Below are 20,552 nucleotides of genomic sequence, written 5' to 3'. Positions count from 1 at the left end.
GCCTACTAATCTTTATCTTGGAGAGCCAGAAACCAAAGTGCAAAGGGTTTATTCACTATAGAGCCTTCCTATTTATCATACAAGCTTCCATTTTAATGTTCAGTCCCATACACGCCTTGTTAATATTTAGTGGAAAGTGAAACAGTCCTTGGTATCCAAATGAGTTCGCTTAGGGAGAGTGTTTGGATGGTGTTCGGACTCTTCAACAGGAAAGAGCGCTTGCATCATTCTTTTCTCATTGGAAACTTCTGGGCCTTGTAGGTTAAATGCTGTCAGCTGCTCCTCAAGCAAAGTTTACTAGCTATTTGTACTTAAATAGCCAGTGCTTTTTTTCACTATAATCCTTCCCCACTGCCTAAACTGCAGAGAATAAAACATCAGACGAATATGCTTAAGATGACAGTCATCTCATAGAGGCAAAAAGGAGGGCGCATTTTCTTTCAGTTGGTGGCCTAATCATCAAACTACATTTTATAGTATAAATGCACTTCCAATCAACAGTGAAGGACAAATGTATTTTGATCTTATAATAATGTCATTTCTAGAATAAATAGGCACAATTTCTCAGTTTAAATAATGCAGCCATATGTCTCTATGCACTGGTAATGCAGTTCCCATAGAACTGGCATTTAGTAGTAAGAGACACAGAACTGGTTGAACACTAGAAGAGCCCAGAACAGGGGAGAGAGGTGGACAGAATCCATGTGAGAAGCATTGAGAATCATAGCCGTCAAGATGCTATTTACATTATTTAAGCAATTGGGTGTATCCTTTTTCAGAGTAAGCTTATAGTTTCTCAAAAAATCAGGAAAGTTTTCAAGGCAGAAAAATTTTTGAATAAAATTAGAACTCCTTGCTTTTTATTTTAAAAATGAATTATTCTTTTTTGATACTTATTATAAATTTATTACCCAATTATAATTTCATGGAATCTTTTGAAATTGCCTGTCTGTCATTCTATAGTGGAGATAATCTGTTTTGGTTATACAGTAATAGGACTACTGATTATACAAGATTCTGAAACAGTGACATGTGTTTTGTAAAAAAGTCAAACTATACCAAATATTATAAATAAAATGTAAAGCCATATAAAAATCTACAACTCAGGAGTCACTTCTTTCATCAGTCCAGATGACAAGTTTTATGAGATGTCTCTCCATGTATATATACAAACATACAGATATAGTTTTAAAATTTAGTACAAATGTGATCATACTGAACATGTTCTGTAACCATTTATTTCCCCTTCTTGGACACATATCATGAACATCTTATGTAAATAATTACAGAATTATGTCATCATTTTAAATGGTTGTGCTGTTTCCCACTGCCTATGGTTCCGTAATTTATTTACTCATTCTTTTTTTAAAATATATTTTATTTATTTTATTTTATTTTTTTTTAATTTTTTTATTGAGGTATTATATGTGTACATATCTTACCATTGCCCCCCCCACCCCACACCCATACATGCCCTCACCCCCCAGAGTTTTGCGTCCATTGGTTATGCTTATATGCATGCATACAAGTCCTTCGTTTGATTTCTTATCTCCCCCACCACTCCCTAACCTTCCCCCTACAATTTGACAATCTGTTTGATGCTTTACTGTCTCTGTATCTATCTTTTTGTTCATCAGTTTATAATGTTCTTTATTATCCACAAATGAGTGAGATCATGTGGTATTTTTCTTTTATTTACTCATTCTTTATGGGTAAATATTTTTTCACTATTTTGAAACATACTTGAGTGTAAATCATTTTATTTTTATTTTTTAGTGTGAATCTTTTTAAATTTACAGGGTTATATATTAGGATAAAGCATTGGACATAGAGTTCCAAGGCCAAAGGTTATGGATAATTGACATGATGATACATAGGACCAATCATTCTTCAGAAAAGTCAAAATAGTTTTCATTACTACCAAACAGTACATGAATGTGTCCCTTTCTCCACTCTCACTAATACAACATTCAGAAATTTAAAATTTTTTTGTTAATATGCTACATCAAAAATGTTTACTTTATTTGTATTATTTAGTGACAACAGACTTTTTTTCACATTTATTAAGCATTTGTATATACAGGGTGTCCCAGAAAAATGTATACACACTTTGTCTTTTTGTATTTTGTCTTTTCTGGATTGCCCTTTTAAAATATTGGATTGTCTTTCTTTTCTGAAAGAGTTCCCCCACCTTATTTTAAGAGTTCTTGGTATAACAAGATTATAAAACTACCTATCTCACATGACTTATAAATATTTTCCTTAGGTTGTCTGGTACCTCTATAATTAAGTTTTATATCAGAAAGAAGTTTTATTTTTTTATAACAGTATTTGTAATATTTTTACAACATAAAAAAGTTTTGATATTTTCAATTTGAAATTCTGTTTTTGTTATATGGACTATAAGACATAAAATTCAAACATAATTATAATATGCAAACACTTTGCATTTACTTTGGCTCAATTATTTTAGTATTACTTCTATTTGAATCATTGAAAATAGGAACATTACTTAGAACTAATGAATTTGCTATTTCTTCTTTACCTTATACACAGATGCATTTTTCTCTGAGTCTAGGTTAAAAATTCAAAACTGACTAATTTCAGAGTACCTTACTTAAAATTTAGAAATTTAAACGAGAAAATTGAGTTTATTTTCCACTTGTGAAAATCTGTCTAGCAAGCTATAATTTACAAAAGCTTTTTTACATGTTCAATTTTATTTGCTCTCAGAACCACCCTGTGGCTTGGATATTATTATATCAATTTTATACTATATATGTGAAGAACTGAGGCTCTGGGAATATGATATAACATCCATTTTCTGACATAAAATCACAAAACTAATGAGAATATAACATGGCCAGGACTTGAATTCTGATATTTTGAGAGCAAATTATGTATTATTCTCATTTATTTCTCTTCTACCTTAATTTTATTTGTTCACTGTAATAAAAATGAAATGCAGGTGCTTAATAACAAGCTTGTCCAATCATCTGTAAGTAAGTGACTTTTTATAAAGAATAATTGACATGAAGATATTTTCATTGTACCTACAGAATGCATTCCATCTGACAACCAGAAGTTTGATGCAATTTGAGCACCTAGTGTGTAGTAGAAGAATACATTTTATTGTCACTCTGGCTTTAGAAATTGTAGCCAAAGAAATGCGAGCAATTCCCTATAGTCACACTGCATAGCTGCTGAGAACCTGTACCATGTCCCTGAATTTCCCCATGGAGCTAATTACTTGGAGGAAGGTAGGAGGCAAAGACAAGCATCCCCTGTGGAATTTGTTCTTGGTCTACACAGCTTCTCCTCAGCCCACCTAGGTACCAGACATTGGCATTTTCCCAAAGAGGTCATGTCACCTCTGATATTGAGGGCTATCGTATTAACAAAACAAGCATCTGATGGAAGTAACACTGTAAGAGAGGCCAGAATCCACACAGCAGACCTACCAGAGGTGAAATGAAATTCTGCCACCTGTTATCTGAAGATGCTCATGCTTATCAAGGGTGTATGTCTGGATGCTAACTTAATCTTTAACTATCAAATAGTTTCTGGCCATCTCTCCCTCCCACAATAATCCTCTCTCCCATGGCACCCCTGGGTGTGGGTTCTTATTTCTCAAAACATCCCAAACTCAGTCTCCTCACTGAGTCTCCTTAGACTCCTAAAGAGAGTCTTACTTAGCATAAGATTTCCACCTGATGCTCTGTCAGTTCTTTCTCCTTTGTTTCCTTTCCCCCTCCCCATGGGAATCCCTTGATTCTCTTTCTCAACTATATTAACTGTAGTGTAGTTTTCCTTAAAGCAGTTTCTTAGAGAAAAATTCTGCACCACCATAACAATTTCTGCTCCAGAAAGTAAGAATTAGCTTAGAGCAGAGAAGGAACAAATCAGGGGCTGATGTGTTTGGTGCATAATACGAATGAAAATTTTGGTGTTTTGCTCTTAGAATCCTTCTATATAATAAAAGGCTAATATGCAAATTGTCCCCTCCACCGGGAGTTTGACCATGGGGTGGGGCCAGCCAGCCAAGGGCCCGCAGCCCCTCCCCCTGGTCGGCCCTGCCCCCAGTATTCCCCCCCTGATCAGGGGTGGGGCTGGTCCACCAACCACCCACAGTCGGACCCCACCCGTGCACGAATTCATGCACCGGGCCTCTAGTAGTTTAATATTGTTAGATAGGTATCTGTACAACTTTAAGTAATTCGCCTTTGTAGCTGCATTTCCCCCTGTTAATATATCATTGACTCATTTATTGCAGATCCCTTCCTCTTCCTATTTATGAGTGCATTTCACAATGTGCCTTTAAAATCTCATTATTTAGTTTTTAATACCCAAGAGGTTGCTTCTCTCCTGAGGAATAATGGTACTTGAGATGAAGAGAAATGCTCCTGAGACAGGGTTGCCAGACTTAGAAAAATATGCAGTCCATCCATTTAAATTTGAATTTCAGATAGACAACAAATATTCTTTTTTTCAAAAATATGTTTTTATTGATTATGTTTTTAGGGAGAGAGGAAGGGAGAGGGAGAGAGAGAGAAACATTAATGTGAGAGAGAAACATTGATTGGTTGTGGACATATCCTGACTGGAGACTGAACCAGCAGGCTGGGCATGTGCCCTGACTGGACCAGTGGCCTTTCAGTATATGGGGTGATGCTCAACCAACTGAGACACACCAGCCAGGGCAACAAATATTCTTTTAATATAAGTATGTTCCAAATATTGTATACTTATTTATGAAACATACTTATGCTATATGTAATATCATACTAAATGTTATTAGCATGTTATACTAAAAAATATCCATTGTATATCTGAAATTCAAGTTTAACTGGGTATTTTTTAATGTGGGCAATCCCACATTAGAGCAGTTTTCAGATTCTTCAGAGACCAGAGCTGGGCTATGTCAGAGTAAGCAGCACATTTTAAAACTTTCCCAATAAGTGGAGGGGGTAGAGTGGTGGTTCAAAAGGTTGCAGGTTTGATTTCTGGTCAGGGCACATACCTAGATTGTGTTTGATCCCTGGTTGGGGAGTATACAGGAGGCAAGCAATTAATATTTCTCTCTCACATTGATGTTTCTCTCTCTCCACCCCTCCCCTTTTTATCTCTAAAAAAGATTAAAAAAAGAACTGGCATAGGAAGGGGTATTAGTTCAAATATGTATAACCCCTCAGGATTGACCCACTCTGCTGCCTCAGAATCAGTGTGGATAATACGATATGTGTGTTTAATAATGTTTACAAATAATTGTTTGAAGCTACTCCTGACTTATTTTTGGATGTGATCATTTTAATTGATTGCTATTATTTTGTACTTTCTCCCTTAGGTGATTTTAAAAAAAATCTTTAACTCTATGAATCTAATCAGTAAATTCCTGAGTCTATTTAAATACTGACATTAAAATTTTTGAGTATTGCAGTAATCTCTAATGGAATAGATGATGATACAAGAAAAATGAAATATAATTGCCATTGGAGTCCATAAAAACAACAAAAACTTCTCCAAAGTGTTAAACAAACACAACTCTTTCATGTCCATAAGCCATGTCTGAAGGTCCAACCAAAGTTTAGTATAATTAGTATTGGTTAGAGTTCAAATTAGTCATATTAAAAAAAATCAAACAAATTCTGAATGCAACTGAAATCCTAATAGACTCTAAAAGTAACCTGATTATAAGTCTAGAATATTAAGGGAAACAATTTTCAAATAGTTGGATAAACTCTTTTGGTAGAGAAAGCCTATTGCCATGTATCACAGCTGCACTGCCATCCATTGGCCTTAATTTTTAGAAATGAGAATTTAGGTCCTACTCCTACTCCAATTCTTCTCATTTTTGAAAACTTACACGGTTTGGGCTTTATGGTAGGGGAAAAGGGAATCTATAATAACTTTGTTAGTACTTGTCTCAAAATTCTACAATGGAGTGGTAAAGTAAAGATGGCTACAAATTCTTTATCTTCTTCACGTTGAAAAGTGAATAATTTCCTTTTCCTTGCACCTGATTGGCCTTAGTGACTTACTTGATCAATAGAATGCACCATAAGTTTTGAGACAGTTTTACAAGAAGCCTTTGACTTCCACTTAGGCCCCTTGAAATCTTTGGGAGTTCAGAATTACTACGTAACTATCTGAGACCACATGGCTCTTGAAGACTACTCCAGTAGAGGTCAGCCTTCCGGCCATCTTCATCCAGGCAGACATATAAGTGAAGCCATGTTGAGCCTCTAGACCAGCCCACCCACCAGCTGAATATGACCAAGGGACCCCTTATTAGTGCCCCAAGGAAAGGAAGAACAGCCCAGCCTAGCTCTGTGGGAATTCCTGACTCCTGAAATTGTAACAAAATGATTGTTATTTTAAGCCAATACATTTTGGTGTAGTTCTTTGAGCAGCAAATAGATAACCAGAACAAAAGGGATGTACTAACCTTTACCCTTAAGAACAGAATGAGGTGGAAGTAAAGAGGGGTGGGGTGATTAAAGAAGATAAAGGGGAAGGAGTGAAATAAAATTCTCTAAAAAAAGAGTGTAATTGCCATGGATATGAATAAAAGATGGCCTAGGGATTTAGAAGACACACAGTAAGTTTAAAAAATTCAGTCCCAATTTTTTGGCAGGCTGCTACCATTATTTTGGGTTACACTCACAACTTTGGCCTGATTTCTTTGAGATTCAGAGGGAAAACAGCAGCAAAAGTCTCGCCTCATACAGATGCTGTGAACAGTAATGAATAAACATGACAAATAAATATGCTGGAAATGCTAAATATGTAAAAAGCAATCTTTGCATCTACTGAAAATCTTTCATCAGATGATTTCAAATTGAAGGTGTCTCAGGAGAAAATCACTTTGAAAATAACAAACATATTTTTATATTTTGTACTTTTATTGAAAAGGTACATTTAAAAAAATACACAGACATTTTACCATTTACAGATTGCAGATACAGATGCTCAAAAAGAGTTCACTCTGTTTTGTTGTGTTATGATACTTCTTACCCCTGATATCACAAACATTCCAGTTTTGTTGATATCAGCTTAGAAAGGGAGCATGGGAGCATGACCTGCAACATATTCAGTGAACAGAAAGACAAATTGTTCAATTATAAATTTTTTATCTTCTGTACATTATTGCATCAGGGAGCCACAAGATTATGTAGCATCATTACAAATGAAAACAGGTTAGAAACGAAGGAGATAATTACGTAGAAATACATGGATTCATTGTCTTCTTGCAGAATGCACAGGAGGTGCAAAAAATGTGCAATTTAGGAAGCTCTTTTCTGTTTGTATACATTTGCTTAGCAACTCAAACTGGTGAGGAAGCTACAAAATAAGTTAAACAAAAATAGCAAACAGGTAGTAATTATAGCTATGTTATATGGCTTTCTAGTTCATTTAAATATCACCCAATAAAATGGAAAATGAAGAAAAATACATTACTTTATCGCTTGTTCTCTTAAAGAGAAAATTCAAAGCTATTTTGCTTCCTAACATTTACACAGCAACTAAAAAGTGTTTAATTCCGACAAGAGATACAGATCTAGTACTACACAGGATACAACAGTACTTGGGTCTAAAACAGTACACAATCCCTGTCAACAATAGTACACCAGAAAGAAAACGTTGTGATCCATTGGTAGGATGGGGTCCACAAGGCAGCGCTTGTGTTCATCTGTTTTTGTGCCACACTAGCATGTGCCCAGTTGGATTCCAGAGTTATTTACAGACATGTGAGGAAGACCCTACTTTTCAAGTCTGTCAGGAAAATATTCCATATTGTTTCTAAGCCAGATCACACTCATGGAAAAATAGTCAGAGAATGATATAGGTCTATGTTTGTTTTTTCCTGACCAATAGAGTAGCAAGAAACCAAATATCTCAGATACACAGATTGAATGGGGCAGGGCCGGGGGAGGGAATAGGGAGAGAAAGCCTGTGCTGCTTGGGATTCCCAAAGGACAGGAGCGGGCCCTAAAAGCACGCCTGAATCTAGTGAGGGGCTATTCTTTGGAGTCGGGCTCACATCTTGTGGCTGGGTGAGGGCACTGCAACACAAAATGCTTGAATTGCTGAATCCTTTTGGCTTTTCTTCTCAGCGTTCCCACTTACTGGCCTCAACCGACGCGGGGCGTGCAGGCTTAGTAGGGAGCAAAGAGGATGGAGGCAGGTGTGGCGCGGATGGGCCCGTGGCCCGGCCTCAGGAGGGCGGGAGGGATGGCCGGCGCCTGGAAGAGCGAGGCGGACGGCCGGGGCGGCAGGGACAGCGCGGAGGACACCGCGGCTGCTGCCGCCAGGGGCGAGGACAGGAAGGCTGGGGCCAAAGGCTTCATCATGTCTTTCTGGAATGCAAGTTTTGCCTAAAAGGAAGGAGAAAACCAGGAAAGGGGTGGGGGGATTGTTTTGAATAAGCAACACAGATATATTTTTTGTAAGTTAAGCATGGATATTAAGAAGTCAAATTTAAAAAAATCTTTACTCTTGCCCAGCCCGCGTGGCTCAGTGGATGAGCGTGGACCTGCGAACCAGGAGGTCACCATGCGATACCTGGTCAGGGCACATGTCCGGGTCGCGGGCTCGATCCCCAGTGGGGGGCGTGCAGGAAGCAGCTGATCAATGATTCTCTCTCATCATTGATGTTTCTATCTCTCTCTCCCTGCCTCTCTGAAATCAATATATATATAAAATCTTTACTCTCAGAAATCAAGAAATGACCATTTTTACAAAACTGGTTTCAAAGGCTCCATGCATACCTTTACTTTGATTTGTTTCCATTTCACCTCTTTGTGGTGGTCTTTGCCCTTGGACACGAGGACATAGGAAAGCCCCTCTGAACAGACAGACCCTAAGGTGGTTTCGTACAGCTGCTCAGAAAGAAAAGCAATTGTCCCCAAGGGTTCCTGCTTAGACAATGGAACTCAATTCAAAATTCTGACGGTCATAATCCACAATGCAGCCTTGAAGAGGTTTTTTATCATTTAAAAAAAATTTCAAAGAATGTGCATGACCCTTCACCTCACTTCTCTTCCAAAAGCTGCACTGGGGTAGGTGACTGGGGTTCCGGACATTAGGGACTCATGAAGCGTAATGAAAACAAAGTCCGTTTACACCCCTCTCGCTGGCCAGTTAAAGAGCATTCCTTGAAAAACTGCAGCTAACTCAAATTTCCTTCACTGGGAATCACTGTAAGTGGGCAAGCAGCTTTCTCTGGAAAGGAATCCCAGGGTGGAATCTTCCTGTGAAGTAAGAAATCGATCCTTAATTTCTCTCTCTTGCCATCAGGAAGCGTTTTGAAGCTGGATTTGCTCAGTGCAGGTTACACTGCTCAGCATCAGAGGGAGGCTGTAGAGCAGCTGGAGGTAACCTGAGCAAGGCCTCCAGCTGGCCACTCCCAGCTTCACCCTCAGATGGAATGGCAGCCTGGGTCCCAGGGAGATTATGAAATCCAGTCGTCTGGGTATTTACATGGCATCTATCGCTGAAGTCCTTGGATAGTTTTTAAAAAAATATATTTTTATTGATTTCAGAGAGGAAGGGAGAGGGAGGGAGAGAGAGAAACATCAATGATGAGAGTCATTGATCGGCTGCCTCCTGCACGTCCCCCCGGCCCCCCTCCCCGCACAGCCCCCCCCCCTCCCCCCCACCGCCCCACACTTCGGATCGAGCCCACAATCCGGGCACGTGCCCTGACTGGAATTTAACCTGGGACTCTTCAGTTCGCAGGCCTATGCTCCATCCACTGAGCCAAACCAGCTAGGGCTCGTTGAGTAATTTTGCAAAAAAACTGACAGCAGCACATACTGAGAGCAGGTGAAACAGGCCGATTACCAACATGCCTCCTAGACATGGAAAGAGGGCAACACACACCTACTTTACTTACTGGGGGTAGAAGGGTTGAGGGGGAGGCAGAAGGAAAGAGGGAGGGAGATAGAGAGGGGAAGAAAGGGGGGAGAGAGAATGAGAGAGAGAGAGAGAGAGGAAGAGAGGAAGAGAGAAGTCAGAGAGAAGGGAGGCGGATACTAAATGGGTGAGTTTTAGTTTTCAGAAAGCAATCCCTTTTCCCAGGTCCAACAGTTATCACTTGTCCTTGTTCCTGAGCCTTTTTCTTTTCTTTATATGCTAAAGAAGGTCGTCTTTTCAAAAGGGCCTCCTAAAAGGGTGAGGTATTAGCTCTTGAAGAGGTTCAGCTTCTCTTCTCTAAGGAAGCTTTCTTCAAGGTGTCCTAGGGCAGGAACTAAGCAGTTCGTTCTAAAATTTCTGTCCATGCGGGCTGTTTAAGTTCCAAACCTTTCAGGACTAATTAGTCCCTAGGCACTCCTTACCCACAGAATCTGCCCAACCCAGCAAGGCTGCCCCGCAAACAGGTGAGCAGGCAAGGTGAACTTACTGCTAAGAGGCTTGGGCTCCGCTGGAGTTTGTTGTAGGGGCTGTATTTCGGCTTCAGTGGTTTCCCTGCAACTCGATCCTTATGCCTTCGGCTAGAAATGTGCTGAAAAAAGTTTGTTGCATTAGCTGAATCTAAATGTGAGTTCGATTTCATGTAAAATATATTTCCAGATAGAGGTAGCTGGTTTCACCATGATTATGAGGCTTTCATACCAGAGGTAGCTGGACCGTGTTCTAGGGTACAAATTCCAAGGTAGTGTGTGGGTCAAGACTTGCTCCCCACTCAATTGTAATGCCCCTCTCTCCCTTTCCTCTTTCTGTATAGATCTTATCCAACTTGGCCTGGTGTTACCACTGTGACTGTGGAGTTCCCCCCCCCCTCCCCCCAGATTTTGGGTCCTTGGATGATCGGCTGGATGGCCTACTTGTCTTCCAGAAGTTCCTGCTTGACTGTGAGCTACAGATGACTGCTGTACTCATCAGTCTGTAACACCTAGTCTGGAATCTGACATACAGTAACAATAGGTATGCAAATATTTGGCAGTGACTTTTTCTTCCACAGAGCACCTGTATTTTGCATATTGCATGCATCATATAAAGATTAGCTAATTTAACTGTGAGCACAGTGAGAACCATTATATAGATGAGGAGATACACAGTCAAGTGATGACCCCAAACAGTGACTACTAATTCAGAATACATTACCTGTTTGAGTTGAATTTCTGAATTAACATGAACATCACAGATTTCACAATGAAATGTCTTGTTCTGTAGTCCTGACCCCTTACTACCATTCTGCATCTTTAATCTTGATCCAGGTCTAGGATAGGACTTAATTGGACCAGCCCCATTACGAGCTTCAACCATGGTCTTGTGTTTAGATCCTAAAACAGAAAGAGACACATATTAAATAGTGACTTAAGAACTATATGAAGCTCTTTGTTTTCTTATTCTTGAGAGGTTATCTTCAGGTTGAATTTCCTAATGCTTTTATTGTTTAGTGACCATTTTAATTCTTATAAATTTAACATGTTTTCATTGTACAAAATGGGAAAACAGAAATAAAGATTACTTATATTTTCAAGACCCAGACATAATCAAAGTTATCATTTTAGTGCATTTCTTTTTAGTTTAGTTTATAGTATATAAAAATAAATATAGCCAATAATACTTTGAGAAATTTGCAAGGTGAAAGACAATTATTAAAACAACAATCATAAGGTATAAAAATGTCAAATCTTTATATTGTATACCCTAAACTAATATAACTAATATACTGTTGTATACCAACTATATTTAAACTTTAAAAATCAGCATAAAATACATTTTTTTTCAAAATTGGGATCATACTAATTAAATATTCTGAAAATTTCACATATCAAATTATAGACATATTTTCTTATAATTATATATTTTTAAAAAACACTTTTGTCTTTATTGATTTTAACTTTTTAAAAAAATACGTTTTTATTGATTTTAGAGAGAGTTGTAGGAAGAGGGAGAGAGATAGAAACATCAATGAGAAACATTGATTGGCTGCCTCCTGCATGCCCCCTACTGGGGATTGAGCCTGAAACCCAGGCATGTATCCTGTCTTGTGCATAGGAGTACCTCAACCCACTGAGCCACATCGGCAGTCTATAATTACATTTTAATGACTGAATAATATAATCTGTCATATTGAGTTACTGTAATTATTCAATATTTCCTTACTGAGGGACTTTTATTCAATTATTCAATATTTCCTTACTGAGGTTGTTTCTATTTTTTCCTCTTGTAAGTCTATTGCAGTGAACATTGTGCATAGATATACTAGTATGTCTTCATCCTCGTCACTTCCTTGTAGTGAGTTTGGGGAGGTATTAGGTACATTTAGAAAATATAGAACAAGTTTTATCGCCAATCTGCTTTTGCCTTGCTGTTTCTAAAGTCAGGCTTTTCTCAAAATCATACATCTGAATCAAAAAAGTAGAGAAGACACTGAACAAACCTAATGTTTGAACACCCAATGTATTCTGAAGGGAAAAGTTGGATTTTGTTATGTACATTATTTAAATCCCAACAATAGCCACTAACCTGTGTTGTGTGCCTCCAGCTGTGACAGGGAGTTCACAGCCACTTTGCATAGTGAACAATAAAGCAATTTTTTGGCTTTTTCTTCTTCTGATTCAGAGACAGTACCAGGGGCTCCATTTGTGCTCTTGGAGGGAGAAGGGTCTGCTCCCGGTGGCAGGGGTGGCAGGGGCGTTGTGCCAGATTTGAGGAGAAAGGAGCCACCTTCAGAGTTTGACGGCTGGCTGGAACTGCTGACTTTTAGCTTCCCTCGGTCTTCTAAGAGAGACACAGAGAAATGGTATTAAAGCCTCATGTATCATATCAGCACAGATAAATGAACAATAAAAGAGTTAAAAATAAGATTTTGATTTCTATATTTGGTTTTACCCCAGCACAGAGTTTAGTCTATCAAGTCTGATTAAAAGAGAATCCCATGCCACCAGTTTCCATATCAGGTCACTCCAAGGTCATGATGACATGAAAAATGACTTCATTCTCCCACTTGAAGAAGGTAACTTTCTACCTAATATCCTTGAATTGTAAATTTTGCTCCGGGATGTCTTTAATATATAGGGAAACCAGATACCCTCCAATATGATGACATGATCTGATAGTAACATGAAATAAGTCATTAGGCAACAGGAGTTTCATTCGACTACTCGTGTTTTAATTAGAACATGAATATAAAGTTAAAATTCAATTTTTACACGAAGTTAAACATTTCAAGTTTGGTGTGTGTGGCAGAGAGGAGGAAAGAAGCATGGTTTATTTTGGTTATGATTAGTTAAGTTTTTGCTGCTCTTTGGAAACGATTTATCTAAAATATAGGATGCAAAGATTCCATTATGCGTATTAACTACTGCCACTCTAAGTTATAAATTTCTATTTTTTTGTATAATATTTGTATAAATTTCTGTATAATATTCTATTTTTATCAAAACCCATTTTATTATTCTTTTTTCTGTGAACTGTTTTCTGCTTCCCTTAATTCTTTTTAAAAAAAATTTAACCTTGTTTTTGACAGTATTACAGATGTCCCCTTTATTTTCCCCATTGACCCCCTCCACTCCTTACCTGCCCCCCTCCCCCAGGTCTTCACCATACTATTGTCTGTGTCTATGGGTTATGCATTTATGCATATAAATTCTTTGGTTAATCTCTCCCCACCCAGCACCCCAAAATGACATTAACCATAAGTACAATATGAGGTTCAACCAAATAAGTTACAGACATCTGGCATTTTGATCATGCAGCTACTAAATGATTATAATCCTCAAGGCCCATATGCAGTCTGTATGAGGGGCCAGAGTGACTTTAACTCTTCAGGGTTCATTTGCTATTCAAGACGCTCTGTTCAGTGGCTCCTTTGGGAAAGAAAAGGGAACTTCTTAGGCAACGGCGAAATCCATCACAGGTTTAATCCTACTAGAGCTGGTGCTCTTAGAAAATGGCCATAGATATGCTAATAAACTCTCATTAAGAGAGAAAGGGAATTAAACCTGAAGATGTATTTGTTCGTTGCCCTCGCTAATTTGGAACTGTGTACCATGGGAACTGTGTGATGGCCAAGAGGCCAGGTGTCAACAGGGGAACAGCAACATGACAGTGTGTCTGTTCTGCATACCAGGCAAACCAAAGCTTTCACACACATCACAACTAAAAGGAGATCACATTTCTACTTAATTGATTGAGGGATCAGCTGTTGACTCCCATCCCTTTTTCTACCTTGGATCCATCCAGGTCAAGACCAGATATAGCAGGGATTCTACAGATGAATTCCAAGTCTGGATGGTATTTAGAATAAGTGAATGCTCAGATACTCTTTATCCTTGGATTCCACAATCTCTATTCCTTTCCAGAAACTTATTAAAACTTTAGGATGCCATGAAAAATGATGGAAAATATTTTAGATGTTCACTAAACTGACCTCAATAGTAGTAGAGAAGGAAATGGAATCATCCTTCCTAAATGAAAATAATGAGTAAATTAGATTGAAGATTATTTCAGGCCTGGAACTCTTTTATCTATAAGGACCCCTCAGACTAAAATTGCAATTTTATAGAACACACCAAGTGAAATTATTCAGTAATCTTAACACTTGCCCTTATGGCATTACTGTTTTTTATGATGGAAACTTAAGTTATTGCATAGCAAACTCTTTCCTTCAAACATTTCATAAAATATTTCATATAAATTTGACCTAAAGAATCTGACCTGTTTTAGTCACTTATTTTCTCTTTTTCATATTACTATTTTAATGTCCCTTATATTGATCTCCTCCATATGTTCCTACATTAACAAAGAATTTTACAATTTACAAAGTACTATCACTTACATTGTCTTCTTATCTCTCACAGCAAACTTGTGAAACAGGTAAGGCAGCAAATGATTATTCCTTTCTTAAAGGTAAGGAAACTAGGGCTCATATAGATTAAATAATGTCCCACAGGTTAGTAGGTGGCATAAATGAGCATGATGCTCTCTCTAGCTATTCATGAGTGGTAGTGAATTAATCTTCCTGCACAAAGGGAGGAGTTCATATGGCACTAACATGATAAAAGACATACAATAGCCACCCAGAAAGGTGAAAAAGCTGTTCCTTTGTTTTAAAATTATGGTTTAGTTTTAAGGCTTATTTTCCTTAAATGAAAATATTTACCTTATTCAACAATTATCCAATTCAGGTAACATTGAGAAGATGAACAAAATTACATCTTTTTATCTGTATCCCTATTTCTTTAAGAAAAATATAACATTTCCTTTTCATATCTCTTTTTCAAAAGCGGTCATTTATTCATTAACAGAGGCATATTAACAATATGCTAGTTGCTGACAATGTGCTAGACTGTAGGTATAGACTTGAAGAAAGTAACAGTTTAACATGGGAAATGAGACAGTCATTTAGAGATGTCTAATTTATGATGGAAACTAGTAAGAGGCATGAGAGCATAGAGCGGGGAAATGATTACTTCTGGCCTAGGAAAAGGGAGACATTTTTCATGAAGAAAGTGGCATTTTGGCTGGGTTTTGAAGGTCAGATTTAGATAAGCATAGAAGGGGGTGAAAAGGAGTGGGAGGTGAATGGGTGGAATAAGTGAAACATGAGGGAATGCTTAGGTGTTAGAAAGTGGGGTCTGCCTGGTGAATATCTGGTATCATCATAGATGATGACAACAATGCCTAACTTTGTTATTCCTCATTTTAATTGCTTGATATTTTTTATCAAATCCCATTATATTATTTCTCTTTCCTTACTGGCATTTTAAAGCCTCCTTATTTTGTGTATTAGAAAATTTAATTAATGTACTGTTTACTTCTTTTTTTTTTTTTAATAAGAGGCATGTCATCGGCAACTTCTGGTTAATATGAATTCCACTTTCAAGTATTCCCTCACATAAAGCAAGGCTCTGACTGTCTTAATTATTTCCTGATTACTCAAACACCTTTTCAAAGGTTTTATCCTCCAGGATTTTGAAGCAAAATTTGCTCAGCTACATCAGAATTGCCCTTTGTAACAGATATCCATAATTTATGCAGCCAAGTGCATTTATTTCTTCAAAGTAGCCTCCTTGGGAGGTTTCACGTTAATTTACTTATTTTCCAAAGCTCTCAACATTTTGAAAACCTTTTTGGGGGAGCTGTTTTCATATCCAGCTGATAAACCATGTGAAGGAAATCAGCTTTCAATATTTTTTACTCCAGAAACTTTACTCAAATCAACCCACCTATTCATCAAACTGAGCACTATATGACTCAAATACAGCCTCAGAGGACTAATATCCTAACACAGAAAATAAAAAGAACATACCCAATAATACATATTGGGCCAATCTGATGCCGGTGGGCCCTTCACGTACAGTGCCACGTCATCATGCCTAAAGCCAAATTCCAGAAACTCGGTGTCTTCAAGCACAGTTGATCACTGGGAAGCTTGCTAATTCCTAATGAACTACATTTCTATCTAATTTTTACATCTTAGCTTTTAGACTAATCCTGGAAGCAGTGAAAGTAGTCTATAAATTAAAGTGACTCTTCACTAAGTCAGAATCTGTATGAGCTTATCCTTTAAAAAAGCAAAGAATCTTATTCATTTTAAATAACTTAAGCCATGTCACTAATTTCTTAAGTTCAAAACAGTCCAGGGATGCAATTTTCTGCCAGGCTACAATCCTGGCTTAGGATATCCCTGCTCTCTCCATTTGAAAGCCTATGTCAATTGGGTCCTGGCCGTTGGACTACACCCTGCAGTGACATTGTGGCCCAATAATATGGCAGTCATTGCCCTCCTTGTCTGAGGTCTGCATGACAACTGCCCCACTGTCCCCTGCACCACTTTGTTGGGGAGCAGAAGCTGTCAGTGTCACACTCAGATAAAACAGTGGCACCTCCAAATATTTCCATGGTGAAAGCTGGCACTGATAGTAATGAACTTGTCACTTTTAGTTCTTTTTTTGGGGAACTTTTCTGAGAGTTTATTTGAGGCAAACAGAGGATATGCCCGCACTTGTCACTTTTCTAAGGGAGCACAAAAGAGGGCTTGTTTGCTAGTGTTTGAATCTAATGAACAGCTTTCTCCTATTTTGTGTAGTTTTCCAGCCATTTGACTCGTACAATAGAAAAGTCACATTTCAACTTCTTCAGGGTGAAAAATTGCCCCCTTTCCGATTTGTCACTAAGAGATGTGAAACAGTTATTTCTGAGGCAGCTTTATTATGGAAAATAGAATAACTAACTCATGCCACTCAAATCAAGTCCCTCAGGGAGTAGGTCCAGTAATGATTCCAAAGCCAGGAATAAGATTAAAAAATGAATTTTCTAGGTTGAATGAGGAGCAGGTTCTTTTTCTTCTAACTGAATGGCCCTTTACAAAGGAAACACAGGTTCTCAAGGTACAAGGAAAATGTTTGAATTCTGCTCCTCCCACCTCCTTCCTCTCTAGATGAAGAGTTTAGGGTTCAGCTTTGATACGCCAGGTAGGGGGAAATGCACACTGACAATGGGAAGGTCAGTCTGAGAGCTAATGAGGAAACTGAGTTTTTCTTCATCTAAAAAAATGTAACTTTGTTTAATACAGAAAATACAAAAAATTTACGGTCAGCAAACAAGCTTATTGCCTCAGGCTGTTTGAGGGAGATAGGGGTCAGGCCTCACTCTTTCTGGACCTAACTGGGGCTGTGCGGACATTCAGGGGCTGGACTGCCCAGGCACCAGAAAGCTACCAATCCTTTAAAAATATATTGCTAAAAGCTAATCGTATTTTTACATTTTAAATCTAGCATTTGTGCCTAGACTCAGTCTGCTGACTTACTACCAAGTTGTCAAAGCCAGCTGCATATTGAAGACCTACAGGATGCAGGAGAAAGTTTGCTGGCCATAGAAAGTGATATTAATTTAAGAAGCCTACGTCCCCAAAGGAGTTTGTCTGGGATTTCTCATCATGCTAAGTCCCTTAAGAATTTTGCAACATGGGGACTTATAACCGTGACCATAAGAGAATTGAGCAAGGAAGATATAGGATGTTGCATTACAAATTGTGAACCTCCCAACTATAATACAAAGCAAAAGACTAAGAAATTGTTTCTCATCTTATCTGTGGCCCGAGATACATAAACCTCATCAAGTCATCAGGAGAAGTTATCTTGCAAATGCCATGTGGAGAATAGGGGAGAAAAATGACAACCATAATCCTATCATACTGAACAAAAGTTTTTAACCTGGGTCTGTGGACTCCTAAGGGGCCAATGAGTTCATAGGATCCATGAACTTGAATGACAAATATATCTTTAAGTTCACTTATTTCTAACTGAAATGTAGCATTTCTTTCAATTATAAGTGAAGGCAACAAACTATAGCAGCTGTAGCAGTACCTATAACTTTGTCACCAAGATAAATCAGATATTTTCATTGGATATTATAATGGTCATAGGAAGCTTGAAATACCATTTATGCTCATCAACCCTTCAAAATTATGATAGGTATTAGTCCTATTGCTGTATGTTAATGAATGCATTGTATTAATTACTGTGTCATTATATCATAACAAGAAATTGATAACTACATTTCAATGTAATTTTTTTCTTTGTAAAATTACAAGTTTTATTTTATGGGTTTAAAAACATTTATTCTGGGACTAGGATTCACTAGTTGGCCATAAAAAGAGGTTAAGAACCTCCATATTTACTATCATTTCATTTTGCCTTCATTTCTGTCCTTAGCCACCATTTTAACCACATTCTACATATCCTAATTTTCCTTCCATGTCCCCAAGTTATTTAAACAGGATAGTCTTTCACATGTCAACTCCTGTGGAGTACTGGTCCCTTTGATGAGAGGATTCTCACCCTCCTCACCTCCACTCCCAAGCCAGGGTCCCTGTTTGCATAGCTACCTTCTCACCCACCAGACATAGATGCTTATGTCCTCTGCTTAGGCCTGCCCTTCCTTCCCAGACAAGGTCAGCATCCCTTTCTTTTCACGCATCAAACTTGTCATCACCTGTTCAGTTTCTACCCGTCTAGACATGCTTTCATGTGGGCAAAGCCCAAGTCTGCCTGACTCACTGTCATATACCCAGTCCTAGCACAATGCTGGATATTCCATGGGGGCTCGATAAATATATGCAAATACACACATGAGTAAACCATTTTAAACTTTCAATTTGATATAATTTGAAGTTTTTTGATTTAATGTATTGCATGCATTTTTCATGTTATTTTATTTACTGTAAAGCTGCATAATATTCCACTGGATACAAGAACTTTAAATAATTTTCCTCATACTGATCATCTTGTTTACAGTTTTCATTAACATAAATAATGCTATGATGGACATCTTCATTCATAACGTTTTATTTATTTATTTGCTTTGCATTAGGATTATTTCCTTGTTATTAATTAATTGGTCAAATGGAATAAACATTTTTTTTTTGGTTTCTTGATTTATCCAAGGACATTGTTTTCCAAAAGGGTTTTCTCAATTTGTAGGTATAGACTTGAAGAAAGTACCTAAAGTATATTATGCTTTAATATAAACAGAACATCTACTCAAGATTTTTCAAAGTACTTTAAAAAACTTTTGCTAGATGTTAATCATTATGTCTTATGGATGAGTCAAAGGATTGGGTAAAATTTTGGTTGAAAAGAATGAAATAAGTAACTTGCCGGAAGCTAGTTCCAGCATGTCATAATTGCAAGAGTTTCATTGAAAGGTTGATGGACCTTGGGGACTCAACAAGGGCTAAGTCACATATGTTATCACCTGTTGGGAATGGCCAAAGGCATTTCCCCAAACCAGAAAAGGATGATTGTTTACTGCCAGACAGCTCAGGGCATCTAAATCTACATGTTATTGCCTCCTACTGGCCAATCACCTGAACAGCCGTAGACTTTTCCCCAATCTGACAATGCTTCTGTATGAAACCCTACCCTTTGAAGTGTATATCTTCACCTTGCCTTAGGACAATTTTTGTTAATAAAAAGCAAGGGGTCCTGAGACAAGGAGAACTTAGCTCCTTTAGCTAGGCTCCTCTGACCCCCAATGCCTTTCAAAATTATCTTTCATCTCTGGGCTCTTACTTAAGTTAGACACAGCCTTTCTCCAGATTGCTGAACCCTTCTTAATGCCAGAACAAGAACCCTGGCAGTAACTTTTCCTAAACTCAAAATGTGGTACACTAATAATCACATTGAGTAAAAATATTTGTTAATAAAGAAGTAAGAACTAAGATATTGTGCTAGGAAAGACAATTTTTTTTTTTTTTTAAAAATTGATTTCAGAGAGAGGAAGGGAGAGGGAGAGGGAGATAGAAACATCAATGATGAAAGAAAATCATTGATCGTCTGCCTCCTGCACGCTCTCTACTACGGATCAAGCCTGCAACACAGGCATGTGTCCTGAACTGGAATATAACTGTGACCTCCTGGTTCATGGGTCAACACTCAACCACTAAGCCACACTGGCCAAGTGGGAAGACAAATTATTTTAACTTAGACACAAATTTTGCTGGTTAAATGGGCAAAAATCATCATAAAACTCTGACAGAAGTTCAAATATTGGGGATCAAGGGACAAAATAATCTCTATTGTGACAAGAATTTC

The 20,552-nt window shown here is 37.8% G+C and overlaps 1 protein-coding gene across 3 annotated transcripts in view; it reads right to left on the bottom strand.

Annotated features, from left to right (window-relative positions):
* Window positions 1-8,156: 8,156 nt before the first annotated feature.
* Window positions 8,157-20,552, bottom strand: part of ZNF385B (zinc finger protein 385B) — a gene marked incomplete at both ends in the record, with an annotated part of 261,326 nt that continues 248,930 nt past the window's right edge. For all 3 annotated transcript variants that reach the window (XM_079782703.1, XM_079782702.1, XM_079782704.1), the window contains 4 exons: window positions 8,157-8,375; window positions 10,403-10,504; window positions 11,107-11,285; window positions 12,478-12,732. In XM_079782703.1, coding sequence (XP_079638829.1) covers window positions 8,157-8,375; window positions 10,403-10,504; window positions 11,107-11,285; window positions 12,478-12,732 — 755 coding nt within the window. The remainder of the gene's footprint in view (window positions 8,376-10,402; window positions 10,505-11,106; window positions 11,286-12,477; window positions 12,733-20,552) is intronic.

This window comes from Cnephaeus nilssonii (genome assembly GCF_951640355.1).
Source record: "Cnephaeus nilssonii genome assembly, chromosome: 10".
Taxonomy (NCBI): Eukaryota; Metazoa; Chordata; class Mammalia; order Chiroptera; family Vespertilionidae; genus Cnephaeus; species Cnephaeus nilssonii.
This window is presented reverse-complemented; position numbering and strand designations above follow the sequence as displayed.